Consider the following 17222-nt stretch of genomic DNA (forward strand, 5'->3'; position numbering starts at 1 on the left):
AACACCACCCTAGTTCTGATCATTCTGAAAATTCTTAGCCTTGACAGATGGTGCTAAATGCTAAAATAAAGAGATCAGCCAATTTTGCCGGAAGAATCGAACCTTCAGGAATGTGCTTCCAGGAAGTACATTTTACCAACAACCACATGATCTTAGGGAAGGATCACAGCCTTATAGGACCCCAAGCAGAGGACCAGGTTAAATTTGTGTCATTTGGTTCTAGAACATTAGAAAATTGCTAACCCTCCTTAGAATGCTCCAAGGCCCAGCTCTGACCTCTGTGTGCACTGTGTGATGTTCATAAGAAGGAAGTATTTCATAGTACTATCTCAGAAGAGCAACTGAAACAATCTGATTTCCAGAGGGTTATCAGCAGAACCATAAATAGATCACACATCACACGTCTACTGTGTGCACAGAGGGATAATGTGGCCAGCATGGGGACTGTTTTTCTAAGAACAGAACCATCTAGAAGCCCATCACCACTGTTTCAGGTGGTAACTGGCACAGAGGGGGCAGTTCTCACCTGTGCTTAACCCAGGTGTCAGCCTCATTGGCTCGCTCTGTGTAGTTCTCCGGCAAGAAGCCCCGGCAGCCAGTCCGATGTGAGATCCCGAGGGCCCATCCCTCACTGGCTTCCTCCTGCTGAGTGGGGTCCACGAAGATGTAGTCACCAGGCCTGAGCATCAGCTCATCTTCGTTCTGGGGTTTGTACTGGAACAGCGCCTTCAGGGTCTAGAAAGGAGGCGGTAGACCCATGTCTTAGTGAGGGTTTGGCTAGGAAACAATTTCAGCAGGAAGCCAGATACCTTCTGTCTAGCCTTCTGGCTCCTCTGATCTGTCTTATGCCTACAAGCCCCCATCATGCCTTTGCCTAATGATACACAGTGTGGAGCCAGTATGGAACAGTACCAAATACTGTTTTATGTCTATCTTCCTTTCTTCAAACTATCCTTTTGTGTACCCATCTACCTACCCATCCACCAACCCACTTGTCCATTCATTTATCTGCCCATCAACATGTTTATTCATCCTTTGTTCACCATCCACGCATCCATTCATCTGTCCATCCACTCACACACCCATTTTCCCACCCATTCACCCATCATCTATCCCTCCATCTACTTTTTCATTCATCTGTCCATTCATCTACCCACTCATTTTCCCATTTATCCATCTGTCTAGTCAGCCATCTGACCATTTATCTACTCACCCATCCACTTGCCTACCCGCCTCTCAACCTTCCTATTCATTCATTCATTCATTCATTCATTCATTCATTCATTCATTCATCTGTCCATCCACTCATCTACCCATTCCTCCCCTCATCCATCCATCTACCTATTCATTCAGACATCTATCTATCCACCCATGAATTGTTCCACCCACTTATCCATCCATCCATCTACTTATAGATCCACCCACCCACCCATCCATTCATCTGTCATCCACTCACCTACCCATTTTATCATCCATCCATCCATCCATCCACTTATTCACCCACCTACCCATCCACCCACCCATCTATCCATTCACCCATCATTTATCCATGTATCTGTTTCTCTTATAGGAAAGACCCTACAGTGTGACCAAATGTGTATATCTTCCCTTCTTGGTGTGAAGCTATTCACAATTCTCTTATGACAGGGAATTTGGTGACTCCTTCACACTTATTCCCTGTGTAACACACTGTCTTCCTCAACTAATCAGCTCTTAGGAAAGAAACCTTGGAATGAAGCCCACCAAAATCATTACACAGGGTGAATTAATAAGCAAACCACATATTAACACATCTTGACAATGGGCTTTTCTAATACCACGGGAGGGTTTTCATTGTCTTTTGAAATGATTGTGCATGGCCACTTCAGCTCGAAAGGCATGCTACGTCTATACTGGACATGAGGAGAGGGAGCTAACAGAGAGGAGGCCCCTCTTCTCTTCAGGGAGGGTTGTAGAAGTGAGTGCTGACAGAGGAGTATTTATTTATTCACCTCCTACCAGCAAGGAAGTCTGGGCTAGCCCACCAAGCAGTCCGGGTTCTCTCACCTGGTAGTGTACAAAACGCATGTCTCGGGAGTACAGGGCAGCTGTCCACTGGCAGGTGTGGCTGGGCTGGATGGCTCTGGCCAGCTGCTCCAGGGTCCTTTGGTGATGAGGGTAGAACTTATGGGCTAAGGTCAGGTGCAGCTGCTTGGTGCAGGGCTTGACAGTACAGTCTGTGGAGTCAAGGAAATGCAGGATGCTGAGTATCTCACCCCGAATGTTGAGTGGACATAGGCTGTTAGGTACCCGTTCTGAATGCCAGGCGAGAATAGGGGTGTTGAAAGGTGTCCCTGAATGTCAGCCCTGCCTGCCTGGCATAGACAGAAACTCTATCTGATCATGCCTGGGTCCTACCATGCCTGCTCCTCAGTGTTGGCATTTTCTCAACAAGGCAAGGACTAGGCTCTGCCTGTTAGGAAGGATGTGGTTGGATGCTTGCAGAGTTTTTGAAGAAAAACAAAAGGCAGGCACAGAGATGTGGCTCAGGTCTTTAGAGCTCTTAGTCTGCATGCTAGTTTAAATGATAGAAATGTAGTGAACGACTCCTTCATTCTTTGGTACACACACGACAGGGCCTAGATGCCAGGACTAGGTTTTGTTTCGGTTTTAGTTAGAGACAGCATCTCGTGTGTCCTAGACTGCTTTGAACATGTTATGTAGCTGAGGATGGCCTTGAACTTCTGATCCTCCTGACTCTATCTCCTGAGTACCAGGATCATAAATGTACACTCCCGTACAAGGTTTATGTGTTGCCAGGGATTGAAACTAGGGCCTCACTGTGGCTAGGCAAACACTCTACCCTCTGAGCTACATCCTCACTCCAGACCAATGCTTTTTGCTTGGAGTCTCAGGAAGACATTTCCTTGAGCAATGGCCTGTAAAACCCACAGCATGTCTAGCGTTCTTTTGCCTTTCCTCATGTGGAAGCCCTGGTAGTGCTGAGGTTCAGTCTTTGTGATGGCCTCTAACCTTGATAACCCCTTGGCTCCTGGTTGGCCTGTGAGTCTTTCAGGTTTGATAAAGAACAGAGAGTGCCGTCCCAGGGACAGCCAGGTCTGGTGTCAGCTGGATCACAAAGCATTTCAGACTCTAAGGAGGCAGTCCAGTGTCTTCATACCAATGGCACAGACTTGGCTGTGGAGAGACCTGACCTCAAGGCTCCTTTGTCCTCATCGCCACAGGGGCCTTGAATAAAAGTCATTCTCTGACTTGGTTTCCTTTTTGATGGCCAGGACTTGACAAGGATAGCTGGTTCCAGACTCTGGAGTCCACAGAGGACTTTCAATGCCCTAAAGCTTCTTGCCACGTTTCTGTGCAGGCCATGAAGCAAACAGGACTTGTTATTCTCCTAATGAAAGTTCTGGAAGGTGCAGGCATCATGGCGCTAGATTCACCACAGCATTCTCCACACAGGGGACTTTAGCACCAGCTAGACCCTGGCTAGGTCCCTGAACCCCAAGCTTCTGGGAAAGCAGCCACCAAGGTGGCATGAAGGTATGTGTAGGTGATGGGAAATTCCTTTTGTGACCCTTTATTGCAGTTGGAGAGAGTGGGTTCCCCTTGTGAGTCAGCACAGCCTGGAAAAGATCTGGTCTGGCTTCCCTGGAGACCCAGGGGTGAGTCATACTGACTTCTTAATAGGCTTTTGTTTTTCCTCTGTTGCCCTGTGTACCTGGGTTCAGTTTCACCAAGAGGGCTGGTGTGGGCCGGAAGGGACTCAGAACTCTCCTGAGCTGTCATCCCAGGGAAGTCTCCTAGCTTCTCTTGGGTCAGACTGAGGCATAACTTAGGAAGGCAGGAAGAGCCTGCTCAGGGTCAGGAGATGGATAGAGCGCAGGGCCAGCTCTCCCAGGAAATGAGGCTTATTATCAACACAAAGCCCTGGTCATGTTCAATGAGGCAGAATGCTCAGTTCCAGGCCACCAGGATGGGGGAACATGACACTCACTTCCTGCTACAACAGGATATCAAAACTGGGTGATGTAAACAGCAGTTTATTGTCTTAGAAATCTGGAGGCCGGAAGTTCAAAATCCAGGTGTGGGCAGGGCTACATTCCTTCTGAAGGCTCTGGGGGTGGGTCCTTTGGTGTCACCCAGCTCCTAGTGGCCCCAGGCATCCCTTGGCTATGGCTCTATCCTACCCATCTCTGCCTCTGTGGTCAAGTGGCCTCCTTGTTATCGACCTGTGTCCTTTTCAGGACACCAGTTATTGATTTAGGGTCACTTTACCCCAGTGTGACCTCATCTTAACTAATTGCATCTTTAAAGAGCCTGCTGTTAAATAAGGTCCCATTCTGAGGTTCCCGGTGGGAGGGGACCTTGTGTAAACTAGTACCGGGATGCTGGATAGGGGTTCCTGCTGGGCAGTATGGTTTCCTCATCATTCTTCTCTCCCTCTCTCCCTCCCTACCTCCCTCCCATCCTTTCTCTCCCTTCCTTCCTCTCTTCTTCTCTTCCTCTTTTCCTTCCTCTCTCCCTTCCTTCCTCTCTTCTCTTCTCTTCCTCCCTCCTTCCCTCCCCCTCCCTCCCTCCCTCCCTTCCTTCCTTCCTTCCTTCCTTCCTTCCTTCTTTCCTTCCTTCCTTCCTTCTTCCCTTCCTTCCTTCCTTCCTTCTTTCCTTCCTTCCTTCCTTCTTTCCTTCCTTCCTTCCTTCTTTCTTTCCTTCCTTCCTTCCTTCCTTCCTTCCTTCCTTTCTGAGGGTCTTATGTAATAAAGGTGTGACTCACACTTGCTATGTAGTGAAGGCTTTCCTTGAACTTCTGATCCTCTTGCCTCCCCTTTCCAGATTACAGGTATGTGGACCTTATGCCTGGGATACATAGCACTGAGGATTGAACCTCATGTCCTGGCCAGCACTCTTACCAACTGATAAATAAATACCCTTGGAATTTCCTTCCTCCTTTTAAGGTGAGGCCTATAAGACCCATCAAGGGGCAGAGAGATGGGTGTCTATCTGAGGGCAGTGGCTGGTGTGCTGTTTCTGGACAAGAACCAAACTAGCCTCTGGAGGTTGGACATGAAAGAGCCATCACCACAGACAGGAGCTAGTCCACCAAAGCCTTAGGTATGGCTCTCCTGGGACCCAAAGGGTACAGTGTGTCTGCCCACAGCTGGGGTGCCCTACCTGCCAAGACTGATGCCTCAGTGGCAAACGCCATGGCGAATTCTCTGATGATATCAGCAGGGCTGTCATTGATGAAGAAGCCGAGGAAGCTGATAGAGGAATGGAGAACAAGAGGAACCAGGGTAGGAAAGGAGCTCAGGATCCTGTCCCCTGCACGCCTCAGAGCCTCATACAAACACTCCACCTTATGGTCTTCACACTATGGGAAGAGAAGCAGAGAACGTGTATCCTCAGTGTTTGCTGAATTAATTCACCTGTTGAGAATCAAGGCTTAATCACTATGGGCTGTTTTCCATCCAAGGCACTGGGATACTCCCTAGGTAGCCCCTGCAGTTATGGAGTAAAGGCTCACCACCCCCATGTTTTCTGCTTGGTTATTTGAGGCATCTTGGGTAAGAGTCTCTCTGGGATATGATCTCTTTTACATGCCTAGGTTGGAACTCCCCTGTCACTGTCCCCCGTCACCTCCCCAGTCACTTCTCTTTCCTTCTGTGCTCCTTGCTTGTCTCAGTGTGTGTGTGTGTGTGTGTGTGTGTGTGTGTGTGTGTGTGTGTGTGTGTGTGTTAGCTTCTGGAGGTCTCCAGTCAACTCAGAGGAAGCTCACGGTGTCCCACGGGCTCCCAGCTCAGACCCCCAGAAAGCAAGAGATCTCTTAGTCTCAGGCACACAGAGGTGCTTTGTGGATGCTTGGGAGGTGTTGCTTCCCTGGAGACAGCTTCTGGAAGCTTCCTTCTTGCACATTACGCTTTATGTTCCTCTAGCACTGTGGAGTGGCAGGAGAAGGCTCTGCCTGACTGTCCCAAGATCAGGTGGGCCCTTCTCTAGCTCATCAGACAGAGGTATAGAGGAAATGGCTTTGGGTCCTCCATCCTTGTACTCAGACCTTCTCTTTGCCAGCAAGTGTGCATCCTCTTGTCTTGGCAATGGTGCCTGGGGAGGCTGCTGACTTGACCATGTTTTTTTTTTTTTTTTTTTTTTTTTTTCCCTCCTACAGAGAGCCAGGCCCTGACATAGGGAAGACTCTGGTTATGTCCAACCCAAATCAGCAGTCTTCAATACTTCAATATTGTCATCACACAGGGGGCTCTTGCTTTGTTCAGGACTTCACTAATCTCTGGGTGGCTAAGGACCAGGGCAGCATCTGCCTTCCTAGAGGGGCACATCACCCTCATAGCCCCTGAATGTGCTCCTAGAGATACCGACGGAAAGACGCAGAGAGCCTGAGGTTGTACCTCCTTCTGCCTGGGGAGCTGAAGATTCTAAAATGAATCGGGTCCCGAAGGATGAATTGAAGTTGGCCAGAGGAAGGAAAAGATCCCCACCAAGGAGCCGGCTCATGCTAGTGTCTTGATTAAAATAAATCAGTTGTGTTCTCTTGCTGCCTAGTTACTAGAGACAATCGGCATCCGCTGCACTGGTGAGCGCTGAAAGCCTCCGGGGGTGGACTCACCGTGAAAAAGTCACAGAGTGTCACGTGAGGGAAGACCTCGTGAGCTCTGTTCTTCGCACACTGGCGCTTGCTCTCCCTCCAGAACTCTTGGAGTTTTTCCAGCAAGGGCCCCGTAGGGCAGAGGAAGAGGGCATACTCCTGGGGGATGGGGTCATCCAGAGAAGGGTCACTGCAGTGGCCATGCAGCCTGCAACAGAAAACACCAGCAGATCACTTGGAGCCGTCCCCATCGAGGGCAATTGACATTGGAGACGCCAGCTCAAAGTCAGGGGCATGCTGTTCTCACACAAACACATTGGCACTGTGGCCATCCCTTAAAGATGTCGTCCAGTGGAGGAGCTGTGTGGCTCCAGGCTAGACCAATGCATACCTGTTCGCAGCCCCGTTATAGTCTGCCAACGCAACCAAGACAGAGGGGCTCAGACCCCAGTCTTTGGGAGAGTCCTGGTCTAGGTACCTTTGTGGTGTAGAAACACGGAAAAATGTTCACATTTTTAACTTCACCACAGACTTCAAATTAAGTGGAAAAATTGAAACCATGGAAGACCGGACAAAATTTAGTTGAATACTGCTGGGTTTTGTTTGTTTGTTTGTTTGTTTGTGGTTTTGGTTTTTCGAGACAGGGTTTCTCTGTAGCTTTGGAGCCTGTCCTGGACTAGCTCTGTAGCCCAGGCTGGCCTCGAACTCACAGAGATCCACCTTCCTCTGCCTCCTGAGTGCTGGGATTACAGGCGTGCGCCACCATTGCCCGGCCCGTTTTTTTTTTGTTTGTTTGTTTGTTTTTGTTTTGTTTTTTGTTTTTGTTTGTTTTGTTTTTGTTTTTTGTTTTAAAAAACTCAAGAATATTTTTTTAGATTAAAAAAGCATTTATTTACTTATTGAGGCAGATCTGTCTATACACCAGGTAGGCCTGCTGGTGATTCTGCTCATCTAGGCCTCCTCACTGCTGGGGTTACAGGTGTGAGCCACCACACCTGGCTAAGAAAATCACTCTAAAGACAAGAAAACTGATGCACAGCACCAAATAGAAGTTCCTCACAAGACAGGTAAAAACGGAAAAGACCCAATTTCCATTTATTGGTCAAGTTAACGTAGGCATCTATTTCAAAGGTTCAAGGCTATTTTCCACGTGTCTGAAGTGCAGCAAGACCACAGGCTACAGCTCTGCAGCCATTACTTAGCCGGTACGTGCAGAGGAAAACACTCAGTGTCTTCATAATCCTGCTCTAAGACATTTGTCCCCCGGGGAAGAGCAAGAAGCACAGGCCAAAATTCACATGGGAAAATAAGGCAATAGCTAGGCTGTAGTTAGCTTGCTTAGCACACACTCATTGCAATCACAGCTTTGGAGAACTCCCCGTGACAGACACTTGCCTGTGATGTCACATTAGGGATAGGAAGTGTGGTGTTGTCACTGGGCCGACACCTTGGGTGTAAACCAATTCCCTTGATGGTGATGTTGAAAGGGGTGGGGCCTGCACCTCTTGGCTCCCTTGGTGCCTCTTTCCTGAGTTCACCCCAATGGTGGTGTATTTGCAGCAGGTCCATGGAACATGTGTGTGCTTGTTATCGATCATGAGCTTGTTCGTGTGGAGAGCAGACATCTAGGTACATGACCAGTGTGAGTCTTTCCAAGGCTGCCTGAGGACCGTCTTACGAGTATGGAACATTGCTTCCAGCTGTTTCCAAATCCAGGGACGTTTCAACTGCTTTCCCTTTTCCAAAGCTTCCAGCACGGTGATCAAGGTCTCCGTGTGTATCTGATCTTTTAAGAGTGGTGATCAAGGTCTCCGTGTGTATCTGATCTTTTAAGAGCTCTGTACAGAGGTGGAACTGTGTGGAGCTAGGTGGTCGACTTCCCATGTTCCCAGCGCTGAGGGACACGGCACACTGCCTCCCACAGACGGGAGCGGCTCCCACCTCCTCCCCGTCCCCACAGCATCAAAGGCACTTTGTGATGTAATCTGTGCTTTCCTAGTTCCTGTAGGACGTCAGGACTACTCTCAGATAAGTGTAGGGACCTGGGTTCATTCCTCTTCCTTGGTGAGTCTCATTGGCTAGGCTGTTACTGGCAGGTGACATCCAGGCTCCTCTCTGCACTGAGGTTGGCTTATAGTTTGAATCTGGAGGCTGGCTTTGAAGTCAGATTGCTAGGACTCTGGGCATTCCCCTCTCCAGTGGAGGCACTGAACATGTGCCCTCTGTTTACACGCCCTCTGCTTGAAAGTCCTCTGCCTGCATGCCCTCCCCTTGTGCACACTTGGCCTGTGGTCTTATAGGAAGAGGTTCTCCTAGAACACAGAACCCTGAGATCCATTCACAGGCTTCTACCCAGTGCTGGAAGAATTTTTGTCATGTTTTGGTAAGACTGGGAATGGAGCCTTGGTACGGTAAATATTGGTTGTTCATTTGCTCGCTCTAGAATCAATCCTAAAGACAAAGTGCCGGGCTCGTCCATGAAGGAACGTCTAGGCTGGGTCCACTGATGAAGGAGGACTCAACCTGAATGCGTGGCAACATCCCATGGACAGGGGTACCGGGCTGAGTAAAATGGAGAGAGTGAGCTGAGCACCAGTGGGGTGTGTGTGTGTGTGTGTGGCGGGGGGGGGGGGGGGGGGGGGGCGGGGGGGCGGGTTACCTGAGTGTGCTTCATGCATTCATTTCTCACTGTGGATAGAAGAGACCAGCTGCCTCACACTCCGGCTGCCTGGCTTTCCCTGCCGTGACGGAGTGCACACCCAAACACTCCCAGATAAGCCTTTCTTCTTTAAGTTGCTCTTGTCAGGCATTTGATCTCAGCCACAGGAAAGGAGAACCCAGGTCTGCGTGCACGCTCGCTCTGCAGGGAGCCACAGCCAAGCCCAGGATCTGCTCTTTGCCCTTTGGTTTTCGTTGTGGCTACTTCAGATAAGAGAGGGAGGGACTTCCCAGCGGGGTGGAAGGATGGTGTCAGGTTACACCACGGCTGGGGAGGGGCTCCTAAAATAAGGCTCCCCACCCCCCCAAAGGCAGGAGGCTGAGGTGATGAGCAGGTGGCTGGAGTGGGAGTTAAGAAGGGTCATCCTTCTCTAACCCTCTTCCAGGTGTACCCTGAGATACCATGGGGATTCATGACTGTCTTTAAATTCTTCCATCTGCAGTGGCCTGAGAGCTTGGTGATTTTTTTGTTTGTTTGTTTGTTTTTGAGACAGGGTTTCTCTGTGTAGTTTTGGTGCCTGTCCTGGATTTCGCTCGGAAGACCAGGCTGGCCTTGAACTCACAGAGATCCACCTGCCTCTGTCTCCTAAGTGGTGGGATTAAAGGTGTGTGCCACCACTGCCGGGCCAGTGGATTTTTTAAAATTTATTTTTAATTACACTCATGATATTCATTAATTACACTCATGATATTAATTACATTTGTGGTATTCATTGATTACATTTGGAGTATTCATTCAATAATTATATTTATGATATTCATTAATTACATTAATTGTATTGACTTATTACATTCATGATATTATGTCCTGATACTACTGTCCATTTGTGGGGCTTTTCCATCACACAAAACAGAGATTCTGCACTTAGGAAATCATTGCTCTATATTCCTTTCTTCTCCATCTTGAGATAACGTCTAATCTTTCTGTCTCTATGAATTTGTATATTCTCTATATTTCATGTAACACAATTCTATAGTCTTTGTCCTTTTTTTAATATAAAAGTATTTTATATACAACTGCAGGAGAAATAATGCTCAGACAGCCTGAACATAAAAACAGGTTATAATTTAAAACAGGGTTATTTTAGACAGTAAAATATTTTCTCTGTAGAAAATAGTATAAATGATAACATTTCCCAATAAGCCCTTTTAAGCCAAATGATAGCTGAATTATACATATTGATTAGATTCTGGGATGCAGAAGAGACCTATCTTCATCTGTTCTGAGACTATGTTTTACTTAAGTTGTGTAAGTGAGATTCCTATTCATCTTCCCCTTCATTGTTTGATTTATGGCAGACATTTTTCTATAGGCTAATCCATAATCTAAAAAGATTTTAGCCTCCCCTCCTGAAAGTACACCGGCTGGTGAATTTTATATCAACAAAAACAACACCTTCCTACTTATTTAACATATATAATAAACAAAAACCTTTTCTTGAGTCAAATTTGGATCACGCTTATGCACTAGGGGTGAAACCCAGCATGCTGGGCAGGATCATCTGGAGCTCTAAATCTGGCTTTTAAGTCAGAAAATCTCTCAATGTCTTAAGGAGGGTAGTATTACTTCCCTGGGCTCAGAGTGGGCTTGGGTGGGAATGGGTGTCATTTTGTTACACTTCCACAGGCAATGCCCCCCCCCCCCCGAGGGCCCACCCAGGGAACAGAGTCTGGGTGGCAGTCCCCCAAGCCCCTGTAGGCCTTCAGCTCCCATCCCACTCACCAGTCTGCAGCCTCCTCTGCTGTTTTCCTCCCTGTAGCCGCCAGCGCTTTGAGCCTGCGGATTGTGAACACAGGATGGTCAAGGCCCAGTTGTTTTTTCCTTTGGAAGGAGTGGCTGCTCTCCCATGCTGTGTCCTACCTGGGCCAAGCTGCTGGACTTCCCAATAGGTACCCTCATGACAAGATCTCCATCTGTTCCCCCCTCCCCGCCCAGCTGAGGATCAAACCCAGAGCTCTACCACTGAGCTAAATCCCCAACCCTGATCGCCATCTTTCACATAGTGATTCACACCTCAACTCGTCCCCCTCTCCCTTCCCATGATTTGACCTCTTCTTCCTGGGCCCTGGAGTCCTAGAACTCAAGACCTCTGTCCTCTCTTGCTTTCTCTCTGCACCCTGCAACAAAGCCCAATCCTATCTGCTTGTGGCTGCTAAAAGTCATCTGGGGCAGCCTGTACTCCTGACACATGCAGCCCCACCCCAGTTGCTCAGCAGGAAGCATCCCTTACCCAACCACGGGGCAGACTGGTCCACATCCCTCTCCTGTGTCCCCCACTCTCAAATGCCTCTTGGGGCTTTCCTCAGGGCTCCATGTGTCTTATTCATTCTGGGACCTGGGATGTAAATACGTTGACTTGAGTTTGGCTGAGGTAGGCTAAACAGAGCAGAGTGGACCACAGACCCAGCAATCATCGGCTGATACCTCGGTCCCCACTGGAACCCAACGTGGTGCTACCCAGCACTACAGCTTTTTGTGTGAAGAGCAGTGGGGATGTAGCCACCTGGAGAGGCCATGACAGAGGCCATGCCATGAGCCCTACTCTGAGCCCTGCCTAAGTAAGAGCTTGAAGACACGCAGGGGTTTATTGTTTGAGCTAGCAGGGATTTTGAAGGCAAGCCCACCACACAGCTTGAGCAGCAACACAGTGACTCTGGGAGGCATTGGAAGCTGGCTCCTGTGCTAGGCTCACCACAGGCTATCTTTTAGGCTGTTGCTGTTTGTTCGTTTGTTTTTAACTCTTTGGGGGGGGGGTGCCACCCAGTTCCCAAATAAACCACACATGGAGGCTTATTATTACTTATAAACGCCCCGCCTTAGCTTGGCTTGTTTCTTGCCAGCTTTCCTTAAATTATCCAGTCTACTTTCTACCTCTGGACTTTTCCTGGTCTCTTTTTCTGTATACCTTTCTTTCTTACTGCATTGCTGGTTGGGTAGCTGGGGAGCTGGCCCCTGATGATCCTCCTCCTTTTCTGGCTACTTTTTTTTCCTCCCAGATTTCTTCTTCTATTTATCCTCTCTGCCTGCCAGCCCTACCTATTTCTCTTCCCTGCCTCACCATTGGCTGTTCAGCTCTTTATCAGGTGTTTTAGACAGGCACAGTAACACAGCTTCACAGAGTTAAACAAATGCAACATAAACAAAAGTAATACACCTTAAGATAATATTCCCCAACATTAGGCCTTGGTATTCTCATCTGCAGCGGGATGGTGAACATGTGATTGACGGCTTCCTGATGGACTGAGTTCTGTTCCCCATTTAGTGACAACAAAGCCCTCTTGATATTAGGAGAAGGGACTAGCTTCAATACCATGTCCTCCACAGTGGCCAGGGTCTTTTTATCTCATTGAAGGAGCGTTTGGCTCACTCCCTAGGCTCCCAGAAGCACACTTACTGTGTCTCCTTAGGAATAAGGACTACAGCTAAGAAGTGGGTTTGCAATGGATGATGTGACCATGGTCAGCAGTATCTCTGCCCTCTCTGTGCGTGGGGACTTGGATGAGCCAGGTGGTGCTGAGTCTGGCTATCTCTGGAATTTCTTATCTATTCTCTTTTGTCACCGGACATTCCAGATACTTTCCCCTAGAGACAAATGGCTTTCCCCGGGCTGCTTAGAAACTCGGATGGTAGTTCTACCAGGGGGTCCTCGCCTTAGAAGCTCATATCAGAGTCAGAGACTTTGAACCTCACCTTTGGAGTCACTGATCTGCAGGAGAGTTACATCTGCCCTCCCTCTCCCCCAAACTCCACGAGTGGGCAGCCGGAGACCCACATGGCTTCTACTATGCACATGCTTCAGGGGCTCTATCAGTCATGGGGGAAGAGCTGATCTTTCAAGGGTCAAGACCATCCCATGTATAGACAAGAGGAAGGGGCCCTCTTTTGAGACACTATAAGGTGGCCACTTTACCAGGAAGTGGCAAACATCTGCTTATCAAGTGGCATGGCAGGTGGTGCAGAGGAGGGGGTCTACCCGGGCAGGGAAGCCAGGCTGAAGGGCCTTGGCAGCTGCAAGTACTCACGCAGTGTGTGTGGGGAAGCCCATGGCCAGGAGGGGGTCCAGGAGCGAGGAGGTGTTACGGCCCTTGAGCTTGTTGGAGACCTTGGCATAGAGCTGCGTCTCCCCCGAAGCCATGTCTTCCTGCTTGCTGGGCAAGAGGCGCCTGCTCACTGCAAGGACCAGATAAAGTGAGAGCGGCGAAGGAGGCAGGCTGAGGCTGTGAAGAAAAACCTCAAGGCTTGTTTGATCTTTCTGACACAAGCGAATATCCTGTTTGCACAATGATTGGGCTTAAATTCTGCTGGTGGGTCCACAGCAGCGTCTTCCAAACCCATCTGCTTCCACAGTGGGGTCTAGCCCTGAAGTTCATCACTGGGATCTTGCTGTGTACCTAGGAAGCATTTGGGAGGAGGGATATCTGAGATGGTGGAGGAAGCAGAAGTCTGGAACAGGATTCTCTTGTGGGTTCCGCTGGATACCCACCCCAAGCCACCCTGGACCTTAGCCTCCATGTCTGCAGACAAGACCCTGAAATTCACTCTTTGCACTGTCCCTACTTGCTGTAAAACCTTAGAAAAACATTTTTTTTTTTTTTTAGTTTTTATTGACTTTTTTTTTTAAAGTAAGAACTTTTAAAGTCCAGTGCTATGTACATAGCATGAGGAATTTCCATAAAGTGAGCACATTCCCCCTCTCCCCCAGGACCAATGAAACCATAATGTAAAACCTAGGGCATTTTCGTTTTATACACACTCCCCCTCCCTAAAGGGACAGTTGGCAGTGTCTGGAGACATCTGTGGTGGTCAAAATCTGAGAGGGGCGGGAACATGGTGACAACTAAGTGGATGTCAACCACAGCTGCCATCAGCTGCCACGGCCCCCAGGACAGTCTGTACAGCAAAGGGTGAGCTTGTCCAGTGCAAGCAATGCAGGTCATGAAACCCTGTTCCAGAACTCTCCATTCCCTCAGAGGATCTGCCCCACCCTGCCTCTTCTTGTGGGTCCCTCATCTCCCACAAATCTCCTCATGCTACTAGAACACTGGAACACGTGCAGTATCATGGCATGCTTCTTTTCTTCTTTCTTTCTTTCTTTCTTTCTTCTTTCTTTCTTTCTTTCTTTCATGTCAGGAATTGAACTCAGGGTCCCAACCGTGCTAGGCAAAGTACTTCAACCCTTTAGCTCTTTATGTCCTGATTCTTTGCTTGAAATTATGTCTATGGGAGTTATCCATGCTCTTGCTTGCTCTGTAGTTCATTCACTGCTGTCACTAAATAACACCTTACTAGACGGTGTCTTTTTCCTCCATCGATTTCTTCGCTGATGTACATACAGGAAGAGGCGACAGTCGTGCCCTCTGGCCAGTGGAGGATGGGGAGCCTGGCATTTTCAGCCCTCTGGTCTGTGTACAGGAGCATTTCACTGCAGTTATAATTTGCATTTCCCCAAAGTACTAGGACACCAGTGCTGTGGCATAGGCTTACTGGTCTGGGATTAGCCTCTCTGGGGGAAGAGTGTGCTTGGATCTCCCTGCTTGTTTCTGCCCATTGGCTGCTGGTTTTTATTTTAGTTTTCAATCACTCTGTGGAAGCTCTGGTTGGCATCTTCTGTTCCCTGTTTGAGAAGATGTTGTTTATCCACATAGGTGAACATGGCGTCTTCCTCTCTGTTCTGGAAAGTTTGCTGTTCCTGCCGTTCCTGTTTAGCTCAGGGCTGGTTAGAAAGCACTTTGTGGATGGTGTGAAGTCAGGCTAAAGGTTCTTTATTTTTCCCTCCGACATGACCGGTACATGCCAGTGGATTGCCAGCTACGAGACTGACAGATGTCGTTTGCTTCTGGCTCTGTCTTGTTCTCTCGTCTGGTTTATTCATTTTTGTGTTCACTCATTCTTTAGTTACTACGGTGTGGGAGTGCTCTGATTTTGTGTCTGTGAGATGGTTCTACATTCTTAGCTTTTTTTGTGTAAGTTCAAAGAGCAGGCTGTATGTGCACTGTAGAGGGTGCCGATGACTCACATACATGTCAGTCAACTGTAATAATCAGGCACTGTAATTCCCCGGAAAGAGTTGCCGTTTCACTAACAGTGCCGGGGAACTGCACAGTGTGTATGGAGTTCATTCAAAATGGAGGACGGGCTAAAATGTAAAATCTGAAACTTCAACCCTCCCCAAAGAAAGCCTAGAAGAAAAATGCACGTTATGTTGTAGGGTCTAGAGCTTTCTTAGGGCATCACAAGCATAATCCACGATCTTTTATTGTTCCACATTGGGCTTCATCAAAGTTGTAAATGTCTACTCTTTGAAAAGTATCATAAAGGAAACGAAAGAAAAGGTAAGCCACAGAGTGGGAGAAAAATGTTCTCCGCCTACATACTTGGTCTGATACCCAGAATATACAGTGTATATGCAAAGTATGCATTCTTACAGCTAAGGAGAGAACCAATAAGCAAGTTTAAAATTAGGACAGCATCTAAATGGCACCTGATGAAGAAGAAGACTTAAGAGCAGTTGTGAAGGATGTCCAGCCTCACTCATAACTGAAGGTTGTAAATAAAGACCACAGCACATATCCTCAGTACCAGCTAGATTTGGAGCTAAAGTCAAAAGGACCAACAAGGTAAAGCTTTCACGAGGTGAGAAAACGCTTGAAACACCCACATTTTTAGTGAGATTGTAATTTGTCCAACCACTTTGGAAAACATGTTGACACTATGTCTTATAAAGGTCAACCAACATACATTGACTCCGTGACCAATTCTGATCTGAGATTTTACCAGGGAAAAGTGAAAATGTATGTCCTCATAAAAAAATCGTCTTTAAACATCCATGGTGGTGGCTTTACTTATCATAGTTCCAAACTGGAAACGATCCAAATAGTCCAAGTGAGATCCAGCTGCTAACAGACACAGAGAGTCGTGAGCTCATGGAGTGGTGATCATCCACAGGAAGAATCATTGCCCTGTTTCCTGCAGCGTGAATGAACAGAGGAGCTCATCACACCGAGTGCCAGGGGCCAGGCGCCATCACACTTGCTGTGTGGATTTATTTAGGTGCCATTTAGACAGGATAAGATTGAGCTACAGTTTCAGAGAGCAGATCAGCAGTTGCCTGAGGTAGAGTGGGAGTGAGTTGAGGGCTGAGGGACCTGACTAAGTCGTGTTTATACAAGTGACGTGGTTTTTTTTGTTTGTTTTTTTTGTTTTGTTTTTCTTCTTCCCAAGACTACCAAACTGAGTATTTAGAAAGGGCACCTTTTGATAAAAACTGATTTTAAGACGAGAAATGAAAGGAATACTAAAGACAACAAAAACCGATGCATTAATTAATTCATTTTTTGCCAGAAACAATCTGTGAGGTTAGATTGAGTCAGCATATCACTTGAGGAGAATTGACATTTTAATAGTATTATATCTTCTAGAAATACGGTATAACACTCTACTTAATTTCTTCCAGTAGTGTTTTGTAATTTTCAGGTTTTTTTCTTTTTTCTTTTTTTAAGATTTATTTATTTATTATATGTACAACATTCTGCCTACACATATGCCTGCAGGCCAGAAGAGGGCACCAGATCTCATTACAGATGGTTGTGAGCCACCATGTGGTTGCTGGGAATTGAACTCAGGACCTCTGGACGAGCCAACTCTCCAGCCTCCTGTTTCTTTTCTTAATTAAAAATGTTTTATTTATGATTTTTTTTGTGTGTGAGCATGTCTGTTGTCTATCTGTGGGTGCATGCCGTAGCTTATATTTGGAGGCCAGGGGGACAACATGGTAGAGTTGCTCCCTTCCCCTCCATCCTTGTGTAGGTTCTAGAGATCAAACTCAGGTTATTAGGGTTGTATGACAAGTACTTTATCCACCGAGCCGTCTTGTTGGCTCATCCAGTTATGTTTTTGATGCTATTATAA

At 47.6% G+C, this 17222-nt stretch overlaps 1 protein-coding gene across 2 annotated transcripts in view; it reads right to left on the reverse strand.

The window, feature by feature from the left end:
* Ubash3a (ubiquitin associated and SH3 domain containing A) overlaps positions 1 to 13496 on the reverse strand; it is a 33594-nt gene extending 20098 nt beyond the window's left edge. Inside the window, exons 1-6 of one of the 2 annotated variants that reach the window (XM_036168474.1) lie at positions 13337 to 13496; positions 11037 to 11090; positions 6617 to 6803; positions 5167 to 5365; positions 2047 to 2216; positions 527 to 735 (exon numbers count right to left, since the gene is read on the reverse strand). In XM_036168474.1, the coding sequence (XP_036024367.1) occupies positions 527 to 735; positions 2047 to 2216; positions 5167 to 5365; positions 6617 to 6803; positions 11037 to 11090; positions 13337 to 13449 (932 nt within the window). In that variant the 5' untranslated portion in view covers positions 13450 to 13496. The remainder of the gene's footprint in view (positions 1 to 526; positions 736 to 2046; positions 2217 to 5166; positions 5366 to 6616; positions 6804 to 11036; positions 11091 to 13336) is intronic. The other variant, XM_036168475.1, reaches the window with a different exon arrangement.
* Between the last annotated feature and the right edge of the window lie 3726 nt (positions 13497 to 17222).

The sequence above is a fragment of the Onychomys torridus genome, chromosome 18, assembly GCF_903995425.1.
Source record: "Onychomys torridus chromosome 18, mOncTor1.1, whole genome shotgun sequence".
Lineage (NCBI taxonomy): Eukaryota > Metazoa > Chordata > Mammalia > Rodentia > Cricetidae > Onychomys > Onychomys torridus.